Source organism: Calonectris borealis, chromosome 2, assembly GCF_964195595.1.
Source record: "Calonectris borealis chromosome 2, bCalBor7.hap1.2, whole genome shotgun sequence".
Classification (NCBI taxonomy): Eukaryota; Metazoa; Chordata; class Aves; order Procellariiformes; family Procellariidae; genus Calonectris; species Calonectris borealis.
In genome coordinates, this window is record NC_134313.1 from 125,559,688 (window position 1) to 125,583,025 (window position 23,338).

The following is a 23,338-nucleotide window of genomic DNA, read 5'->3' on the forward strand; positions in this document are numbered from 1 at the left end:
GTGCATTTCAGTGCCTGATCTTTAGATGGTTTTTAAAGAGCTTAAACAGTAAACCCTCAACTGGGTATTATCCAGTTGTTATTTTTACAGTTGGGATTGTTAATTCGTGCCCAACATTTGCTTTTGCACAAGATGTACTTTGCAAGCCCCGTCCACCAGATCTGTAGAATTGTTTTCAAGGCTTGTGCTGAGGCAGAATTAATGATTAACCAACGTGATAAAGCTCTAAGATGCCCAAAGAGCAGAAGTGGTATAGAGTGTTAGTTTTGTTTGGAAACACCTTCTTGCATCTTTTGCAGTATTTGTAGAAGTTAGCAAGATGATAGATGATAGAAATATTTACTCAAGGCAGCATTTTTCAAAAGTAAGAGAAAAACTGAATAATCGCTTTTTAGTCTTTAGTCCTCTGCTATTGGTCTGTAGGCTAGTTAGCGCTTTCTGCTCATGTGTCTTTATCCGCATATTTTAGATTTTTTTTTTTTTAAGGTAGTAATGGGGGGAAGCATTAATGTTAGTCTTGGGTAATATTAACTTCAAAGTTGTATAAATGCAGTTAGTTTGTGGCAGGTAGGATTGTACATTCAACATGCCTGCCACAACAAATCAGACAGTAGGCAGCTCCCACACACTTGCTACACTTTGCTGTGCTTACCAGCAGGCTCTATTATGTCAATAAAATATAACTTTTCTGTTTTTAATAACAACAATAACATCATTATAAAGTGAGACAGATACAAACTAATACATAATACTCGGACATGTTACATCTCTGAGTCTGAGCAATGTCGTTCCTAACATGGAAGAGTGATAAGAGACAGACTGAATTTCCAGTAAGGATGCAACTGCTGAAAACCTGTGGCTACGAAGGAGCCCTCAGAATGCATTTAAGAAATCCTAGTTCAGACATTTGCCCTGTGCTCTTTGTGGGTTCTCCGATTTCTTAATGGGAAGTAGTGCCTGTTTGTACTGCAGGAGCTGGTGATGGATCAGAATTTGTATCAACTTTTATCCTGTCTTTAGGCAGAGAACTGACACATCCACAGCTTAAGTGGGGTCAATGCGCCTATCGTTAATAAATATAGCCTTGCTTGTCACTTAAGATCAAAAGTTACACTGTATGTGTATGATAGGCATAGTAAAGCTTATAATTTCCTTTCAAGATAAGTCTAGCTTCAGTGGCAACTCCCAAATACCTTATTTTATGAACTTCCATCAAATCACCCATTCTTTACTTGTATTTCCATGACACAGCGTAAGTTTACTGCCTCTGCTAATTTAGTTTGTTACACATTTGTTTCTGACAGGATTCTGGAATTCCTTTTGCAACATATATTTGAAATATATAGAAAACACATGTTGTGAAGGACAGGGTTGCTAAGATTCTCCCCAACTCCCCTGATAACACATCTTTCTTAATAGGCTGAAGTAGCACACCACAGCTAACACTTTTAAAACCATGAAGATGACTTCAAACAGTAAGCAGCCAGACACTAAAGTTCCGTCAACAAAAGTTCCATATTTAATTTATTTCATACAAAATTGCCATTTTTAAACTGCTAGGCATCACTACTTTCAAACAAAGTCAGAAAGCAACTTCCACATTATTTACTTAGTGAGCCAGTTACTGAAACATGAATTGATGTACTTTAGAGATTATACTTCCAGTTACATGAAGACTTAAGAGTTGTAGCAGCCAGTGACACACTCTGTTTCCAGTTAGCATTCTGCCTAAAAAAAATCTAGCCTTGTGTCTTCACATGCTTTTAAGTTAAGCAGACAGTAAATTAACAATTATTACCAGCAGGCAGGTCTGATAGTGGACACTAACATGAACAGTATCCGTAACATTCTGGCTAGTGGAAATACATAATTCACCAGCTATGCGATTCACTGTTAAAAATAAACTGCCATCTCCTGACCCCTTTCAGTTACTTCACTGGGAACCCACCTTCTTTGACAAATACTTCTGTTTCGGTACAATGTTGGTTACTCTAGGTTTATGATCCAATGTCTCTCTGTTGTCTAGTTGTTTCACCTTGTATATTCTAACAAGCCAGTGCTCTGAGGTAAAGGCTTCCTCCAGATGTTTAAATTTAATGTCCTTGTTGCCTATCTCGGCGTTGCGTGTACGATCGAATCCTGGGGGTGTCCGAAAATCCAGCTATAAAAATTAAAGTTGCATATTAGTTTGAGACAAAAGCCAAAACGCCCATCACTGCAAACTGTGGTACTTCATACCACAAGGCAACGCTTTCAGCTCGTCTAGTCAAAGGGCAACACTTCTCTTGCACTGGTTATTACTACACAGAAAAAAACTCTCAAGTTCCTTTTTACAATTGAGAAAGAGACAAATTCATTCTTACTCCTACAGAGTCGCAGGAGACGACACTTCATGTCTGAACAGAAATATCACGTCTGCGTTCAGAGATAAAAAACTACTCGTGAAAGTCTGAGGTGCGGCTGCCTGTGGTGGCTTTTTAGCATAGCTGCTCCCCTGTACTCTCTCTTCTGTAGTGCAATCATTTGCACTTTGATGGTTTTCCATACAAGTCTGAAATAGTTCATGTTTACGTTTGTCAGTTAAATTTGACCCCCCCGCGTTACAAATAAGATCCACTGGCATCAATTTTAGCCGAATAAAGGATTCTTGTGCTAACACATCAGAATAAAGGGCCGTTGGCAGCGGGGGGAAGAACAGGAAAGAAAAAAGCAAAGAAGGCAGACTTAGCTACACACATATGCTTGATGATCCTAAGGGGAGTGGCAACTCTCTCCGAGAATTATGCCCTTACTATCTAAGTGCCGTGTTGTTTAATACACTGATGTGACTTGGATAGAAATCAGGTAATTTCTGCCAGATATTAAATAGTCCGTTAACAGTTCCACTTCTGTGTTGCTATTAGAAAAACAAATCTAAAGCTCTAAAGTTAATGCTTTAGCAAGCGCACTACATAATGGAATTAAGATGCTTGTCTACAGCAATGTGAAGGACAGCAAAAAGCTACGTACAATTGTAGGTTAGCAGCAGAAATGCTTTTTTCTAAAGGTTATATACAGTAGACCATGCCTAGATGTGTTTTAATTTGTAAAGCTGACTCTTACCTCCGATTCTGCTACTACAAGCAACACAATCTAGAAGATGGAAAATACATCAAAATAACATTTGTTTTCTCACATTTCAATTAAGATTCAATAGAAGTTGTAGCACTAACCTGCATCTCTCCAAATCTGTAATAGGACATTTTATACATGAGGCAGTTCAGCAAAGTTGGAGAACCTGCCTTGTCTACCCGGAATTCTCCCTGAGGGGTAAAGTAATCACTTTCCTTTAAAAAGAAAAGAAGATAAAAAGAGTCAATGTAAACTAAACCCCTATTTAAGGTAATTTCTCATTCCCTTCTCCACACAAAAACTTCATAAAGAATCTAAACTGACTTGTACAGTTTAAAAGCTGACTTAAGCTAGTCTTAAAACAGAAAATGATGGTGCTCATTAAAAGTAAAATAGTTACAAACTACCTGCTTGTAACCCAGACCCCAATGGACCAATCTTCCTAAACCCGTATTACTGTGCCCGTACAAGTTTTGTCACTTCACAGTAAGCAGGTGCTAGAAAACTGATCTCAAAATATAAAAGTTAGTTGGGCATCTCTCAAAATTATTCTTCAGAAAGGTGAAGAGCACTGTATTGTTAATATATGAGGTCTGCAGTATTACCATAAACTTAATGTGCAGAGTGTTTAAACAAAACATTTCTGCCATTTTCATCTCCAGTACAAGATGAAACTATGCACGCGGGCTACTCCCTTAAGCCTGTGCTCAATATCTAGAAGTTTTTGTTAGGCTTAAGAAAATATTACCACAGACTTCTGCAATCTCGGAGATGTTTGAATAACTTGAACTCTACATAAGTCAATATTAACACTTCAACTTGTCTCCTACTATTACAGAGTTTGAAGAAATTTTTAATGCCAACTATTTAAACAGTCTGAACACTCCTACTTTTTTAATGTATGATGGTGCATAGCGAGAGACACAGACAGAATTACAAAAGATATCCTGTACTTTCAGTATCATGCAAAAAAAGTGAAAAGCTTTTGAGGTTACTGATCTTTCAAAACCATAAATATTGAAAGAAACTGGGCTACAGGTCTCTGCACTCCTACTGTTCTAGGAAAACAACCCATAACACATTTTTCAAATAAAACTGCAATAAGCAGTAGAGATTTCCCTCCACTGTAATGAGCACCACCAGAAAAGAAACAATGTAAATAAAGGTTTTTAAAAAAAAAGTAGAGATGAACATACAGAAATACAGTATTCAGCCAAGAATGCTTCAGTTTTCCTGTGTATGTTTCCACTTACCCGAATATCTTTGGGATGTTCCCCCTCTGCTATTCTCACCATCCATAAGAACTTATTAATATCATCACCAGAGTAGCCAATCACGCCACCAAAAATAATCAAAACATAATCCACATCCAGACTTCTCATGATCTCGTATGCTGCTGACTCATTTGATGACATTGCCTTTCCCACCTGTATCATAGCAAAAATATCTTAAATCTGCATAGCTGCCTATCAAACAAATCCACAGATCAACGTTCTGCCAGACCAAAGCCCAAAAATACATATTTGCCAACTGAAGCCCACGTTTTTATTCTAGATAAAGAATGCCCATTGTGTCTATTTAGAAATTCAAAAGCCCAACCTAAATTGAAATATTCTCTCCTCTGTTAGAGAGGAGTGCTGCGTGTTGAAATGAGTGTTTTGAGTATAAAACGAAGCAAATAAAGGTTTTCCTTTTGTGGCACTTACAGATTTTTCAGGTTATGGCTGTATTGCCAAAAACTCAGGTGTTGCAGAAAATACCTAATTCCAAATTATTTTCAAAGCTTTAGACACAGCCCAAAGTGAGTAAATTATTTGAAGTGTTAGTAATTTCTTGAGGTTTTTTTTTCCCCTTGAGCTCCATCCTTCACTAATGAAGCAGCCATGCTGCAATGTACTCAGCAGCATACAGGCACCCTCAGTGTTGAATTCAAGGTAAGTGTATACAGAGAAAATGTCAGAATAGACACATCCTTGAGTTAAAAGCATAACACAGTTTTGGCCTTGAAAAACTTTTTAAAGCTGTATCCAGAACCTCTTCCATACTAGTCACTTCCCACACTTAAAGAATTCACTTAAGTCAGTAACTAGCATTCAGTTCAGTAGTTTTGTTTGCTATTGAAGGTCTTGCACTTAAAGCATAGTAACGTATTGGTGTCGTAAAAGGGAGTAACTACAATATAAATAATATTGCATCCAAATTGGCAACATTCAGTTAAGAACGTAATTAGAAAACACTAAGCTTAGGCTGCAATCTGTCAAAAAGACCGAGAATCTCAGCTTCTTGGCCATGATCCTAATCAATGTCAAATTATTTGGCAGATTTCCATTTCTGTGCAGGAGGAAGTCGTCTGACCATGTCTCCCGGGCATGCCTCATTTAGCACCCAAGTTCAGGTATTCGCCACAACACCCATTTATTGCTTGGGTCCCCCTTTATGGAGTATTCATTCTGAAATGGAACCTGACAGTGCCAGCAGTCATACTGGAGAGAATCCTTCATTAAAAACCATCATTGCTAATTGCTGTAATGTGTATGGTTACTGTGCTTATGCTCTACAGTTGACTTCCATGGTCTCTCTATTCACGTGATGCACCTTGTCCTGCAGGGATCTGTTGGTTTAGGTATAGTATCTGCACTTCTACCTCTTGTAGGAGAGGGAGGCACACAGAGCTATCAGACCGAGTTGAATGTCCATCTAAAACACACTAACGCTGTCAGGTCAACAACCAAAATAAGAGAAAAGTGCCTTAGTACATGGGAAGACTTGTTGACTGATACTAGCACCAACAGTACAATTTCCCAAGCTTGCTTTCGGCTGATGTGAGTTCCCCGCTCCTGTCAAAAGCACGTACATATGATCCCCCTCTTCCCCAATACACATTTTTTCAGGACTTTGTATGCTCAAAGCATAGCTTGATTAATTTGTCGATTTTGAACATCGCTTGTCTGCAGATCTGGTCCAACTGCTGTACTAGCTACTGACACAAGACAAGAAACTATACTGCGTTCCTCAAGCCCTTCCCCCATTTTGCCCATGCAGCGTGACATAGGTCCCTGATTGATGACTGGCTGTCATTACACTGTCCTTAAGATTGCAACCTAGCTACAATATATGAGCATTCTTTTGTTTCTGAAAAAAGTTTAAGCTGCCCAGAGTGGTGCCCCTGTAACCACAGGCAATGCCAACACCCTGCCTTTGAGAACATGCACAATCTTAAACTTACTCTTCAGAAGTGAAAGAAATTAAAGTACAGATGTTTTGTCTAACTGCAAATTTGAAAAGACAGAATCACGTCAAAGCTGCAACGTTTCTGTTGCTATTCATAAACTCTCTAATTTCCAAAATGCCTGAAAATTTGTTGTTTCATGTGGTCAGTTTTCACACGCCATTCAAAAATCCAGTCAGCAAAGACGCTGCTGAACTGAAACGATCCCTATTTGGATAGTGGCAGCAAAGTAGTGGTACCAGGTAAGCTGTTGTAGCACTAATCACAAGGGGAATGGTTACATTAGATTTTGCCTATCGCCCCACAAAGAGAAGAAGAGAAACTGCAGTGGAAGTGAAGTTTTGGAAACTACAAGAAAACAAAACAGAAACTCCAAAAGCAAAATTGATCCCTTCCAGCCCAAAAACTAATAAATGCAAAAAATATGCTCCTTCCACCTCTGTCTCTCCTACTCTATGGAATTTTTCCTTAATATCATACTATCTATCAACAGACATTTACAATTTCATACTCCACTGCAATATAAACATTTTGGTGTTATTACTCCATCGAAAATTGCCACCCTTACCAGGGCTATGTGGCTGTTGTTCCAAGTATTGTTATCAACCAAGGTTGTCCGGTTAGCCATTCCTGCTATCTGGTAGCCATAGTCCCACCATGACATCACTCTGGCGTGCTCATCTGTGTTTTGTCTCAGCCAGTAGTAGGCTTCTCTGAAGTCATCCAGGATATTCCGAGTGCTGGAAAACAGAGTTCATTTTATTCACATCAGTACAAATACTAGCAACAAATTAACCGCACCATGATAAATCCGGGCTCACAAATAAACGGTTTTCTTATCTGTTCAGCTCCCTTTGAGGGCTTCAGTCACTAGCAGTCGTAAGTTTGAACCCACTGACGGCTGAACAGCCAGAAGCTGAGCTGCTTTTGAAGATGTGACTAAATGCATTTCCGGTCTAATATATATTCGTAAACAAGTTTTCCCAATTAACTCAAAAAATTTCTTTTTTTAAAACATCATCTTTATTGGCTTTGGATAGGATTATTTTTATGTATTTACATTAAATATTTCATAAAATGATGTATCTTTTTGAAAAGTAGAGTATTAAGAATTTTTTTATTCAGGTCACAATTCTGCCGTAATATAATAAGAAGTGATTAAAGGAAGGTAAAGCAAATTGCTAATGCGAAGGAAGTAGAAAGTCTTTTGCCCTTTAATTATTTTCAGTCCTGTAGACCTTACTTACCCATCATGGTTATAGGAAGCGAGAACAACGCTAGGGCTGGAGTATGCATTGCTAGTTACCCAGGTACAGTGAACAGCAAACATCATCAACAGCATCAGCATCAGCATAGTAACAATGTTTTTGATATTGGGACCTAGTCCTTCTTCTGTTTTTTCCTGTTCAGATACATGTTTTCTCACTTTGCCTGCCTAAACAAACACAAATATATCTGTTATGGCAACTTTTATCACCCGTGATAATCGAACCCATGCCTTTTTCTTCACCACGTGTACCCCATAAATGCTACAGGATACTATAAAGCTAAACCAACTTGTAGCATAAATCAACTAAGTACACACAACAATATTTTGACAATCCAGCAACCTGTAAAAATGGATGATTCCTTGAAAGCCTCTTTCAGAAGGAAAAAAAACTATTAAGTGACTGTCAATGCACAACTTCTTTGGTTTGGCTCAGTACGATGATGCTTTTTTATAAGGCAGGGTGGAAGAGAGAAAAGCACAGATATTTACTGTGGGGAAACCCAAGGCTCATGCATTGTCAGGGTCAGTATAACAAAGCCTAAGAGATAAAAAAAATGAGTACCTAACAGCATCTTCTTCGTGATGAAGAAAGTATGCAAGTTTATGTATAGAAATACTTTTCCATAAAACATATTATTCTTTAATTTCACCATGTCTTAGAGGAAATACAAGAGGGAAACATGGAGACATTCAGTGACACAGAACTGCTATAACTAGTCAAGGAGAGCAAGCAACTGTTTGCCATCACTTCTCTAAAAAGCTGGGTTAACTTTGTATACTTCCTTTAGGTTTAAGGTTCATCACTGATCAAGCTAGAGGGAACCACTGATCTTTTTTTCAGGAAATCAGTTACACCTTATTGGAGAACATCAATACTTGTTCTGAATTTAAATGCTAGTGAGTCAGACCTTTAGTGGCATTTAAAATATTCTGACCAAAAGAAAAAAAAGATAATAAAAATAAGCTGGTTTCTGACTTCTAACTTTTGTTCCCTCCCCCTCACCTTATCGTACAGGTTGCCAGGATTCCTTTTGTCATCCTCATCACTGCTGTCCTCTATTGGTGGATTTTCCCTCTTCATATCATCACCCAAATAACGCTCAAAGACATTGGAGAAAGCAATTGCAGACAGCATACAGACCACTGGAGTCAAAGTGAGCATCAGACGAACCATCACACCAGCAAAGTAAACAGCGCTGATTGCATACAGAGCAACTGCAAAGAAACAAATCTACTGATGACATTTAGAAAATAACATTCACTGTGACAGCACACGTACATGCTCTCCATAAAACTACTTCTGGAAGTGGGTTGAGCATCTGTGTGTATAAAGACTTGAGTATGCATCTTGCATTTCATTGCTTTTTAATTTACAGAGATACAGTTCACTTAATGTTTATCCCTTTTAAGCATCAAACCCTTCCTGAAGTTCATCTTGACAACTGTTAACAATAACACAACCCCATTTTCATATTCATTAATAATGTGTCAGAAGATACATTATTAGTGAAATTTAATATCACACTCCAAAAATACTACTGGAATAACGGGCAGTTTCATTTAATAAAAAAAAGCAAACCAGTTATTGCCACTTGAAAAAGCAAAAGGAAGTGTTAGAATTTCATGTAAATATAAAATTTTAATTTAAGTTAGAGATATCTGTGGACAAATTGGGGGCTTGTCTACATTATAATTCCATACAGACAATATGATATTGCGAGCCCTATTCTGAAGCAAGTTTTCCTGAACGGTATTATCTCCACTCCCCACCCCCCAAAAAAACCCCCAAGATTTTCAGAATAGTAAGGAATATTCAGAACACTTTTCTTAGAAGGAAAAAAACCCAAACCAACCTGTATGCACTGGTTAGAAACATCTATTGTTCAAGCAATAGTGGTTATTCCTTGTCTGCTACAGTTGAACAATAAACTTTTGCGAAAGATTTGCCACGGAAATCATGAAGGGACACTGATTTATCAGATTACATTACATAAATATTTTCTACTTTGTAGCGAAGTAGTATAGCTCTCCATTCTCACTCTCATAGGTCTCTTTATGCCGACTTAAATGGATGATGCAGCAATAGGAGGCTGAAGGCGAGTTGCCCAGCACTGGTCTTGACAAGGACTCACTGTAAGCCACAGAGCACACACTACCCCAGAGCCACTGGATTTAACACAGCAAATGTTCCCACTACCCACACACCTCTTAGGTAATCCTAAGAGGCAGCTATATTGGTCTGGAGCCTCCTGTCCCAGTAAAAGCCCAAGACCTGAGTGATCTTCACTTCTCCATATGGGTTACAGCTTCAAATTACATCCTTACAAGCCTCATCCATAATCTTAAAAGTCTGCTTTCACAGTACAGCTTCGTACAAATGAACAATTTGTTGTCACTGACATAGGCAGACCTCACACCTCTGCTTAGGCTTGTGTCTTATCTAGCACTTGTTCCACAGCAAGTGATTCCGTTCACTAAAATAGCAGAAAATCTGCAAAGAAAAGGCATTTTGAATCATCTGTGATGGGATGAGTGCCAGACACCCAGGGAAGGGTCGGTTGCCTTGCAACCTGCGTGGGGAAGGGACCCTTCCTTTGCACTGAGCCGTCCATCTGGCTGAACTGTACTGTGGAACTGCACCCCAGCGCACGGTTTGCAAGATCAGCATGTGGAAGAGCATGCAACTCCAGCTGCAGAACAGAACCATACCAACAAATATTTTGATCCCACCTCTTGGGACCATACTCCGTCACCATTTCACCAATCTCTGCATTTTTATAAATGGTTTTAAATACTGCTGGGTGCAGGCACCTTTTAATAATCATCTTTAAACACATCACTTTTAAACCTTTTTTACAACAAGCCATATACCAGGTTTGAGCAAACAAAACCAAAATAGAATTAAGTTGAAGACAAGATTTTTCAAAACAATTTTTAAATATTTTCTCTTACCAAAGACTCTTTCATCATTGATGTTTTTGATACAGAACCACAGCCCTGCTGGGAAAGTACACACGAGAATATGCAGATCAAAAAAGAAGGAAACCCATGTTGTAGGCTGATGCTCAGACACAGAGGCAATGATCGGGATGTGAATTTTCGCATACCTTTTTTAAAAAAAATTCAGTTCAAATTATTTTGAAAAGATAAGATTATTAAAACTTGTAAACATTAGGAATTCTGAAATTCATTTCAAAGGAAGCATTTAAATTTAAAATGGCAAGTGCTCTATTCAGCAGAAATCTGATGAAACTTTTATACCAAAAAAGTCCCCAAGTCTTACTGTATTTAGGAAGTATTTGGTGTATAGAGTTATTTAAAACACCAATATAAAGGATTATTTCCATGCTAATTGAAAGAATGAAAATTACAGATGGTTTGTTTTATTATGGCTAAATATGATGCCAAATTCACCAAAATGAAAACACGCAGCTATGGAAAACCCATCATTACATTTTGAAGAGATAATCATCCACGCCAGTAAGTCTCCTAGATTTTTAACACTGTATTTCAAAAACTCTCCTCTACACAGAATACCTTCATTTTCTTAGTACAGAAAGTTACAGTATTAAATACCAGACCAGTTACTGACACCCCCTCATTCTTTTAGATGCTGAAAAAAAATCAGGCCTTGTCTACACTTGGAAATACATGTCAACTAAACAATATGTCAAACATTCAGTGCAGACAAGGACAAAACTATGTTCTATATTGAAGACAGCTATACATACGGACCTACTCTGGGGTGCTGATGAGGATGACTGAATGGTGAGGTATCAAACATATGTCCTTTTCTTCACTGAGATCTAGTTCTCATTCAAAACTGCATTGTGTGTTTTAACACAATATGATTTTCTAATGTAGACAAGCCCTCAAAAGTTTAATGCTTTGTATATATATAGACCACTTCATTTATAGGCAAAGAACAACATCTATATGTTCTTCAAATAAATCTCAGGCTTCTTCACTGACATCTATTCTACTACATTTATTACAGAGTTGGTACAGAATCCTGTATGGGCTGGACTTTGCAGCCTGAAAAAACCTGAACTGCCAAAGTTTGAAGTTCTCCTATCGCTGCTTTAATCTTAAAAAAAATCTACCAATTGAATTTCACCTTAAATACATTTATCTGAGAAAAATATCTTCGGTTTTATTCCTATTCTCCTGTCTGGCTAAAGAATCCAACATTAGATTTTTAAAGGTTAACTAAAACAAAAGATTAACTAACATGGGTTTTTACCCGTGAAAACACACGTGAATAAACCAGAATTGTTCAGAGTAGACATCTGTATACACAAAACAGATGTATGAACATCATTAACAGGCAACATGCAAGATCATATGTGCAACATCTTCGCGATTTTGTGCAACGTTGCGCAATGAAAATAGTGTAAGTTTAAGGCTCTTAATAATTTTTAAATGTGTCCTCAAGTGTTGGTACAGCTTTTGGTTATTTTATATTGAGAAGCACTACAATTTCATGTAGAAAAACATACCATCACACATTCAAAGACTTCCAAAGAAACAAGAAATTTAATAGACAAATTAGTGAAATGGTTGCAAAGATCATGAAACAGTTACTACAAGTGCTCTCTTTAGATAACTGATTAAAGCCCACTATATTCTCCTTGACTGAAATACTAAATGGATTTGAGGATGAAGAAAGCAAAAGATTATTAGTTTTCAGTAGAATGCTATTGATATCTAAATCCTTATATCTTTTATCCTTACTTACCCAGTGTCCCACAATGAATAAAATCTGCCACTCCAAGGAGCAATATAACCTGAAAAAGAGAAGGGGGGAAAAAAAACCCTTTTGCTGCCTAGGTATTTAAATGCAATAATTTTTCTACTCCCTCAAATTATAGCACAAAACCAAAGAAATTTCATTGAACTTGTAATATATGTGAACCAGACCTACTACATTAGGCAGGCTATAAAGTCCACCAACCATGAAGCTAGTTTTAGAAGAACACACTCTTACAGGATCACATCGTACTTGTTGAGTATCAAGACACGCACACCTCCAAAAGTCAAAGCAATGCAATAATAAACAAAATATTTCCCAAAGAATATGACAGATAGCAACCTATACTCTGTAAAGAAGTATAAGAAAAAGAAAACATAATTGATAAGACAGTATTTATTTTTTCTGAAATATTTTTTCCTGCCTAAGCAGGAAACTGGGAACAATCTATAGCCAAAACATCAATACTCCTATTGTTTCTCTACAGGTGGATCTACATGTGGCATGGAATATAAAAGCCGCTACTAGACATGGTGACAAGCTTTACTTATTATTTTTTGTTAAACAAAGCCTTTAGATACTTGAATATCATAAGATGAAAAGAAACAGTGTCATTATCAGATGAAAGATAAAAATTATTAAGTTATTAGTAAGATTCTTCTTAAATTTTATTTCCACTTTCCTTGCAACTGTTTCAGCTCCCTCTGAAGACAGATACAGACAAGCTGAAATAAGAGAAAGTTAAATCCTTTTATTTATTATCCAAGTCTTTGCACATGACACAGTAAATCTTCCCTCTACCTGATATTTAAAATTAGTGTAATCTGACTGAAGGTTTTAGTTTATTATCTAGTTTAGACATTTAAATATTGTGGTTAACGTTCTACAAGAAGACATATTTTTCCCTTCAGTCTTCGGATGCAAAGCTTGCTCCCAGACCACTGCACGCACAAGAAGAAGGAGCTGCCAGCAGATGGGGAACTACCAGTTATGTTCTTGTCTGGATGCACCCAAAACATGAGATTAGATGGCATTCACCTGAGGCTGCTGAAAGAGTTGGCCAAAATGATAACTACCCACCATCTTCATCAGGGTGATAAGGAAGGCCTCTGCTGCCTGGCAAATGGCTAATGCTACACCTCTAAGAAAGGCAAGAAGGAATATGCAGGAAACTACAGGCCAGCAACCTGACTCCCTGAAAAGATCATGGAGCACAGCCTCCTGAAATACATTATTAAATGCTTTTTGAACCATTTTCCTCATTTCTCATTTATAAGCTGAAGAAGAATGGGCTGGACAAACAGACCATTTGATGGGTTGAAAATTGGCTGTACTGACAAGCTCGAAGTAGTACTCAGTGGATTTGGGTCCAGCTAGTGGCTAGTAAAAAGTGAAAATATCGCAGAGGCCAAAACAGTGAACAGTGCTAAATTGAAAAGAGTGGCTGCCATGCCTTATAGTAGGCAGGACTTCAGTCCAGAACCTCAAATCCCTTCTTGAGGTGCTGCACCTGGGATACAGGGTCCTGATGTGGGCACCCTTCTGCAAGAGGATTATTAAGAAAATAGAGAGGGATCAGAGTGCAGTGAGATAGTCAGGAGCCCAGATCGCACAGCATACCAGAAGCTGAGGGAACAAGATTTGTTCCATCTGGGGAAGCAGCGATACCGATCAGAAATTGAAACCAACACTTCCTAAGAACTGCAACAGAAGACATATTTTGCTGCACACCGAGATTAGAAGCCAAATTTTGTTTTGATATGCCAGTCTGAAAATTTTTGCTAAGTATTAGTAGGACCTGCTCATATATACTGAAGAGCAAATCATAAACGGTCAAGTTTTAGAAGACTTTCAAAAAAACAGAGATGCTAAGCATTCTTTTGGAAAAATGCTATTAACTGTTAAACAACTGATACAAAAAAAATTTACACCAGAAACATTGCTAAAAAGAAGTACAAGAAAGAAGTCAGTTAAAATAAAAACAAGTTACGTCTCAGGAAAGTATTTTTTTTCCAAAATAAAACTCTGACAGAACAGAACTGTACTTGAGATATAATATTAAGATTGTGCAATTTAAACCAAGCAGAAGTCAATTTTTGCATGGGTGACATATATTTAGCTAGGAAAATAAAATTGCTTTCTCTTCATCAGGGGAAGGAAGCATGCTTTTAGATCACCAAGGAAGTATATCATGGAATCAGAAGATGGCAGTGAGGCATCTGGGGATGGCAACCAAGCAAAGACAAGCTTGTTTTTGTAAGATTGGGTAAAACTGTCTTGTAGACTGGAGGCTGAATCACAGAAGTAAAGTAGAACTTACAGACTAATTCCAGTCATACAGAAATCAGGTTCAAGTATTTCAGAAAGTAAGCAATCTGACCTTGACCTATCAATGCTACTCAGAATAGATTAGCTATACGTATCTTCATAAGACGCTTTGGCTATAGTTATGTTCTTCATCCAGTCTGACTTCTTACATCATCATGTGGATTGTGGATAAACCTGAAATATTGGAATGATACTACAAAGTTTTTTTTTTTTTCTGCAGCCCAGAAAGCACAGTGAATTCCAACACACAGAAACACAGAGTAACATGGGCACTGGTTTGCTGTGGCATTGCCAACAACTACGTTAGACTATACCAAATGTTGACCATCTGGTTTACCTGCTCCAAAGGTAAACTAGTTTCACATTTATTTACCTGTGTATGTCAAATAGATGACACTCAGGAATACAATACCAGCAGCTAGTGAGACACCCAAGAAGAACAACGTCTGAAATTCTTGCTTTGTTAATCTGTCTCTCAGATACTGCAAAAATGCATATGCCTGCAGCAGGGCAAAAACACCTAAAGAAAGAGGAAATTTTTTGTTTAAATGCTCAAAAGCAGTAACAGCTTTAAAGCAATTGGCATACTTCAGTTATATTTGAATTAGAAAAATAAATGTAAGGTATACCCTTACATCTAAAAACTAGTATGAAACCACTTTCTGACAAATAGCCTTTAATACTTAACAGGGATGATACTTTCTTGCAATGACAGACACTTGCAATGGGATAAAATACTCTCCAAAACATTCTTTGCTTATTGTATCAAGAGCTCCAATACCCACTGCCTCTTTGCTCCCAAATTAAATTGGGGTAAGGGAGAGAATCACCTGAAAACTAGATTGCATTGGTTATGTCAAAAACATAGGTTAACATACCTAGACCTGGTGAAAAATTAAGACACAGACCCCAGGCAACAGAAAAACAAGGCTGATATAGAAATATACAGAAATTAAGCTACTGAACAAAACAGAAGGATTTAATGAAAGAAAAAACCCCGAAGCATTACGTGATACAGACAACTGAATTATATAAAGCTAGCATTGAAACACCAGAACTCACTGGCTAAGCACCCCACACCCTCAAAAAAGTTGTTCAGAGTTTAACATTAAACCAGAACTTGGACACTATTTTTCTGTTGTTATTCATTTCAATGTATGTAATCAGATCAATCCAATGATTAGTCCATTCAAAAGTGAAAATTCACTAGTAGCTGGCAGAAGAAAAAATAGAACTCAAGTGTATGGTCTTTGTTCAATTTAACAATAAATTTGAGGTGCACAATGTTGAAATTCACTAGTTCTGAACTCCTGGAGAAAGACACAAACTCCGTTCACTAAATAAATGCAAAATTCTTCAGATGCAAAATGTGGTTTGATAATCTTTACTCTTTCTATTATATTCAGATTGTTGAAAAAAATCTGAACATCTAAAAGTATTTTTCTGGTAAATATTAATGATATTCCAATTGCTGTCCCAAATACATTTTGATAAGTGAGTATACATAATAAAAAACCTGAGGAATCTAACAAACTAAACTATATCACACAAACAGTGTATGCAGTTAAACATAAACCTACCAGTCTTAGTAGAAGTTATTGCTGTCAAGTAGTCAAGATGTCTGACTGTTAACAACTATTGAAAAATCATCTTACTTCAAAGAAATAAAAAGAATCAAACAAGACTGAAATCAGTTATTTAAAAATCAGCCTCCTGATTAGTAATTTAAGTAATTTGTATTTAGCCCACCTTGAAAAATTATAGAAGACTATCAACTACAAAACCAAATTGCTCCGTATAAACTGTGTTTACCAAGAAGGAATGTTTCAATTGTACAATGCTTGAAGGCAACATTATATTGCAAAACAGTAGAGATTATCAATGTGTAAAATAAGTGCTTGTCAGAATGTGCAACTGATCCAGTGTTATGGAGGCGTTTTACCTCCATTAGCTCACACAAAGAAGGATAATGTGTCAACTGGAAAAAAAACTTCCCTACAGACACTAAATTGTACCTCTTTTTCTTTAACAATTTGGTTTGTTAGTATGTATTCTTTCTAACACAAGGAAACAAAGCCGCAAGGGTTTGAAGTTTTCTTGTGCTAAGCAGGCTGTTTGGAAGCAGACATTTAATTTTCTTACCTGCAGCTGCCATGTGTTCACTTGTTCTAATTGGCTGAAATCCCACAAAAGGTATCTGCATCGATAATATTAACCCCACAATGTAGAAAGTGCTATATGCTAGGAAAAAAAGAGTGAGGAGAGAGGAGGAAGAGAAAGGTGGGAAGAAAATGAATACACACATTTCAAAAAGGATTGGTTCCATAGTAGAGTTCATCCTCCCCCCAACTTCAGTGACACTGAAACAGAACCGTATCATTTAAATATTTCAGCCATCCTAATGACTTTTTCCTCCTTTGACTAGAATAAATCTGCCTATTGCATCCAATTTTAGAGGAAATAGCAAAGTATTGTTCCTAATTGCATTGTTTTTTCTCCTCCTAGGGAAATAAACCATCTACCTAAGATGCTCTAGCTTGGAAATAGTTTTCTCTTCCCATCTTGTTTTCACGGGGCATGGGTGGAGGGGAAGAGCTCTCATATAAAAAGTGACAAACAAAAGCTTTCTATATGAGGAGAAACTGAAGGGACCAGACCTCAAAGAAGTAAAACATTTAAGAGTCCACTACTTATGTAGAAAATGCAAAGAGGTATGCTTGTTCTTTTTTTAACACAAGAGCAGAGGCATGCCAAGAAACTGAAAAGCAATAGAATTAAAAATTAATATTAAGCGCATGTATTAATAGATCTATATCGACCATGGGGATATAGATAATCATAACCCCTCAGAAAGCAGAGGCCAAGAACATAATTAATATTAATATTAGTATGAATAACATGAATTATTACTACGTATGCACTAAGATTCATATACTTTATTTTGACAGGGTTTTGGTCCTCAGTATTCCAGGATGAAGAAGAGGAGAGGGGAAGAGAGAAATACCAACTCTGAACAGCTGTGAGTCTGATTACATTTGAAGTAACCAGCCAACGAGTCCAAATGAAGTTTTGTTCCTTCAGTGGCAAACAGCAATAATCCACTTCCCAGATTTTTAAACACTCCTACAAATCATAAACCACTGTCTTTGTTACAGTCTTGATCTTATGAAGAGATCCCTGTTCTCATACAACCCTTTACTAATCTCCATGAGAACCATCATTTACCAGTGGTATTGTTTCCATAGCACCTGTGTGGTCTCACCGGGGGATTATGCTCCCAGGGTACCGTATGCTTTCCAAAAGTCACAGAAGTGACTGTGATACTTCCAAACACTTGCTGTCTTCTCTGGTGTATTCTTTCAAGCATCTGTATGGCACTACTTGGCCTAGCTACTGATCTATTCCCTCTTAAGTCACTGAAATACATTTTTGCTGTAGGAAGCTCAATTTTTGAAGAATTCACTACAACATAAATCATTTATTGTACCATGAAAGTGTTACAACACTGCCATCCTGTGGAAGTTCAATGATTGGCATAAATCACTACATTTCCCATTTGTTAGACCATTGTAAATCATAAATTTTAAGCCTAGTCCTGCCACTGTCATACTTTCTATGCCCACTTCCCCCCTCCTCGCCCTGCATCCCTTACTCCCACTTCTTTCAAACAGCTATCGCATATGTCTGCCTGGTAATGAAAAAAACCTGGCAATTTACACAGCAACACAATTTTTCTAGGAACTTAAGATACATCAAGGCGATGTATCATCACAAACTTTCCATGTTCCTTTACATTCTACTGTTTGCACCGTCTTTGCAAAAACAAGAAGTTAATTTTGATTCCTGCAAGCTACTCTCATGGTTTTAACTTTGACTAGGTTAAGAACAAACACATTCTGACCTACTGTGGATAAACTCATTTTACAAACAATTTTAGTTGCCGTACACTGCACAAACACAGGAAGAACCTACTGAAAAACTTCTCCAGAAAGTACTATCAAATACTTGACCACATACTTTCAATTAATGGATTATAATTACCAGAATAAACACTCATCATCTGAGGCTTTAGAATACTGATGTAGCTGATATAAATACATGCGTGCTCACTATGTAGATGATAAAATCCAGTACACAGAACAAGGAATTATTGAAATTAAGTTTTACATTCTGGAAGATCCGTGAGTGTTTTGTTATTAAATATTCTGAAAAGTATACAGAACTTAAAAAATTATACAGAAAAAAAATCAGATTGAAGTGAAAATTACCAAGTCTCTTAAGTGTGCAAGCATGACTTAAATCTATATTGGTACCTTTCCAAAGTAAAACCATTTATTTTTTAAACACACGATAAACTACAGGAGAAACTACAAGTACAATAATAGAAAATAGTATCAATAGTTCCTGTATCTGAATAAAGAGTCTATTTACCTATACAAGTGCTGCTAATACACTGGAATTGTAGCACTTGTTCTTAATTATTAAGCTTGCAAGAGCCGAGTGAAAGATACTGACCACTATCAAGAAAAAAAAAAAAAAAAGCACAACTCAAGCTTTCAAATGTAGGTAGCATGATCACCATTGATGCCAAGTGGGTCAGAAATTATCTGGCTGATAAATTCACCTGCCTGCACGTCATAAAATATTTTAAAATTGGCAAAAAGTTCATGTTCTGGGAAATTTTTACTCATTAAGTGATTCTGAGCACATTGCCAGGCATATTAGATCATGTCCCATTAACCTTTTTCTTTGGTGTATGAACATCCATATGAAAAATATATACCAGGACTATTTTTTTTTTAAAACGTGGTGCTACCAAATATTGTTCTCTACACTTATGCTATTATATTAGATTAAACATTCATGAGTTACAAAGATTAGGCTCATGCTAGTTTAAAATAAAATTAAGCAACTGATCTAGAGATTAAAAACCCCAAAATTCTCACTAATAGTAAAATGGATGCAGATTTTACTAGCTACTGTCAGCTGACAATAGTTTACAGAAGTTTTAGCTGCACATTGGCATTTTTTTGAGAATTATGAGACTGCTGCAGGCACACTAGCAAGTGCATATCACGGAAACTCCAAAAATATCTTTATTCCCCCTACTTCAATAAGCTTTTGTAAACTCTTCTCCCTATCTGAATAGTTTGCAAGTGATGCACACATTAATTTCCTCCTAGAAGTGCTTGAACATTCTTAACTGTTTTACAAAAACATCCTGTTAAACAAACCTAGAAATCACATACTAATGCGAGACGTACAGACTTCTATGTGTAAGCCTTCCCATGAAAGCTTAAATTAAGCCAGCAGTTGTAATGAAACAGCAGAGCAGCAATCACATTTTCATTCTGACAACTCTGCTGAAGGACATCTCCCTCACAGCTGAAGGGCAATAACATCTCAAAACACTGTAGCTATCTGCAAAACAAACATCTGCCAAAACCTTTAATTCGTATGAACCTGCAGTACTATTTTCCCCAGACAAATTCAAAGACTAGTTCATTGAAAGCTGAAAAAGCAAGAGTACTTATTCTTTATTGTTTCTGGTTACCACATCGCTTCAGGATTTTATAATTAGAAGATTTAATTTTCTCTTGCCTAACACATAGAAATTGGAAAATGAAAATATTCAATAAAACAATTCTAAAAGCAAAACAAGATAAATCACTTTCCCCTTAAGTTATGAAGAAGTAGTAAATTAAGAAGTTAAGTAATACTAATATTAAAAATTAAAGGTGGGTTAGAGCTTTTTTTCTTTTTTTTTTTGAAAGAATTTCCATTTCTGAATTACATAAATAGATTAACAAAGAAGCATGAAACCGATATTTATAGTTTTGGTAACAAAAATACAAAACTGAACTTGAGTAAGTTGAGTAAATATTACAGTATATAATGGTTCAAGTGTATATGTAAATATAGTCATTTCTCTAGCAGAGAAAAAAAGCATTAAAATAATTAAAAATACAAGGATAAAACAGTATTAAAATGGGTAACAAAAATATATTTACAAAATGAAACATCCCGTGATATTACACTTCAACTCATACTATGTTCTCAATCTATTGTAAGGATTTCACATTATGGAGTCAAAAATGTTCTAGCTAACTTAGAAACCTTTGAATATCCAAATTGCTTATTTCATTCACACACCTACACCATGGCCAACTGATTTAATTCGTAAAGTCTCTGTAAAAACAGTTTACAGAGTATTTAAATGTCAGGCAAATCAATTGGAAAGTTAGCCTCCTAAGATCACTGTTCACACATTCCTGAAACTGGAAGGAAGGCTGACCCATTAACCCAATAAAATCTTAAGGATTCACGTGGAGTGGACAAACTCTTACACTACTTGTCAGACCAGGTTATATAAAACATACATGGCTGCTTAAAATTCCCTATGTCTTTTCTCATATATGTCACAATATACTATATGTTTGCATAATTTCTGCAGCACAACTTTTTAAAAATAGCAATTGTTCAACATACTAGGAAAACACAAAAATATGAAACATTATTACAGACACACACATTTTATATATATATATATTAAAAAAAATATTAAAAGGATTCTACAAATATCAAACCATCCAATTTTTTTTTTCAGTGCACTAGAAGGGAAAAAATTAATTAGCAGCTACATATATGAAATTTTGGAAGTGTGAGTATGTTTTAACTCCTTATTTCCATGTTGTAGAAAATAACTGGCTATAATCAGTAAACAAATTAATAAAATGAAACCTGATATGCAATTACTTAATTCCCCTTTGATACAAAACACATCAGTATAATTAATTTCATATCTCATGATTCAGCATTGGAGAATGACTGCTCAATGAACAAAACTTACCTATGTAGACCCTCCTGCTGTATCTCTGCATCAGCAACAGAACAAACACATGCAGCGGAATAAGGTTGATGATGAAAACATAACCACCCCATGCAGAGACCTACGAGGAATGGAATGGGAAATTAGATCTGAAAATATCTGCAAATTCTTAGGAGAGCCAATGCTGGATTTATACATCCTGATCTTCTAACAAGAAAACACAAACCCCATCTGGACAAGCAGTCCAAACTACTAGCAATACCAGCAGAATCTTTCTCAGTATTTATTATCAAAAAAGAAAAAAAAACCAACAAAACCACCACATATCAAAGTATTAAAGACTTTTGAAATGGGCTGGTGGATTTTCAAGGCCATCCTTCCTGTATCTCCTCCTCCTCCCCGGCTAATCTGGTCACTCTGGCAAACAAGAATGTGATGCTGGGGGCTTTTCCCCATGGTGAAGGCTGCAGCACAAGGCAGTGGTAGGAGTGCCACGTAGGATCCAAAATTTTCCTTTGACATAAAAATTTAGCACCATACTCTGCACTTTTTGGGGACAGGGAACAGTATCTCCAGCCAGAGAGGAGAAAGGGAGCAAAGTACACTTCCAGGAGCAGAACTCCGGGAGCAGAGCAGCCAATGCAGGTTGCAGTGTAAGGAAAGAAACAAAAGGAAGGGGGTGGATGCATGGGGAAGCAGGGCTGAGCACTGTGGAATGGTGTACAACACTGTCATGGATATTGCGAACCTGTAGTAACAGCAGCACTTGAGAAGCACTGGTATGATGTACTTAGAAGTGAAACACTACAATGTTATCAATATATCACTGATTGCTGGTTTAGATAAAGATTTAATAAGCTATCATTAAAATGCGTTATCTAAATTTCTAACATATTTAGAAGGGCTAATGTTGACCAGACAATCTGTATTATAACACATGTCCTCTTGTCAAATTACAGTCTAGACTTCTCCCATATGTACCATGCCTACTCTAGATCTTCATTTTTAGAATGCCCTAGCTAATGTGGTTTTCACTTTAATTGTACTTTAGGGCTTAGATTCATGTAGATATTTTTAGAGCCCTAGAATCCAAAAGGAAACCCAAATGACTATGTTCTATAGTACGGATTCCAAAATAAGGATAAGGCCAAGTACTGTTTTTTGATACTAATACTACAATACCCAGCGTTTCAAAATTTGGAGTAACCGATTCAAACAATGTGGAACAAGTAGAATAGAATCTTCTAAATTTTCTAGAAACTCGTTTCAGATTATCATGATCCTATTGCCAAATTACTAGCATGAAGTATCATGGTTTACACAGGCAAGTTTATTTATTGAGAGCAAATATTATATGAATACAGGTAAGACAGAATAGAATGAGAACAAATGTGCAATTAAGGCACTGTCATATTTAGGGAAAGGTTTGAATGAAGCAGGTAGCAGACAGTTTGTATGGACCAGAGACCTGCATCTCTAATTATCAAAATATTAAACCAAATCTAAGCATTGAAGATTGTACTGACTGAAGATGCACTTTGGAACTTTTCAAACAAAACTGAGGTATCCTCATAGATTGACAAAAAGAGTGGAAACATGCTATTACTCCTACAAGGATTCCTTCAACGTAAAGCTTTGTTTTATTTTACCTCCTTGTCATAAAAAGCTATCTGAAGCAAAAGTTGTTGAAGTCAAATAAATGCTAAAAATATAAATGCAAGAAAAACCCCTTCTCCTTATGGAATGCAATGCAATGCTATGAGTCAAATTATCACAGTGAGTTAGGTATATATTTTAAGCATTTAGATATCAAGAAAGATT

General features: G+C 36.6%; 1 protein-coding gene across 4 annotated transcripts in view; it reads right to left on the reverse strand.

Moving 5' to 3' along the window:
- Positions 1-23,338, reverse strand: part of STT3B (STT3 oligosaccharyltransferase complex catalytic subunit B) — a 53,092-nt gene that overhangs the window by 1,745 nt on the left and 28,009 nt on the right. The window contains exons 5-15 of one of the 4 annotated variants that reach the window (XM_075143372.1): positions 21,539-21,638; positions 16,831-16,929; positions 15,062-15,208; positions 12,349-12,397; positions 10,563-10,717; positions 8,614-8,825; positions 7,588-7,775; positions 6,909-7,080; positions 4,365-4,538; positions 3,213-3,326; positions 1,949-2,161 (exon numbers count right to left, since the gene is read on the reverse strand). In XM_075143372.1, coding sequence (XP_074999473.1) covers positions 1,949-2,161; positions 3,213-3,326; positions 4,365-4,538; positions 6,909-7,080; positions 7,588-7,775; positions 8,614-8,825; positions 10,563-10,717; positions 12,349-12,397; positions 15,062-15,208; positions 16,831-16,929; positions 21,539-21,638 — 1,623 coding nt within the window. The remainder of the gene's footprint in view (positions 1-1,948; positions 2,162-3,212; positions 3,327-4,364; positions 4,539-6,908; positions 7,081-7,587; positions 7,776-8,613; positions 8,826-10,562; positions 10,718-12,348; positions 12,398-15,061; positions 15,209-16,830; positions 16,930-21,538; positions 21,639-23,338) is intronic. The other 3 variants (XM_075143371.1, XM_075143370.1, XM_075143373.1) reach the window with 3 other exon arrangements.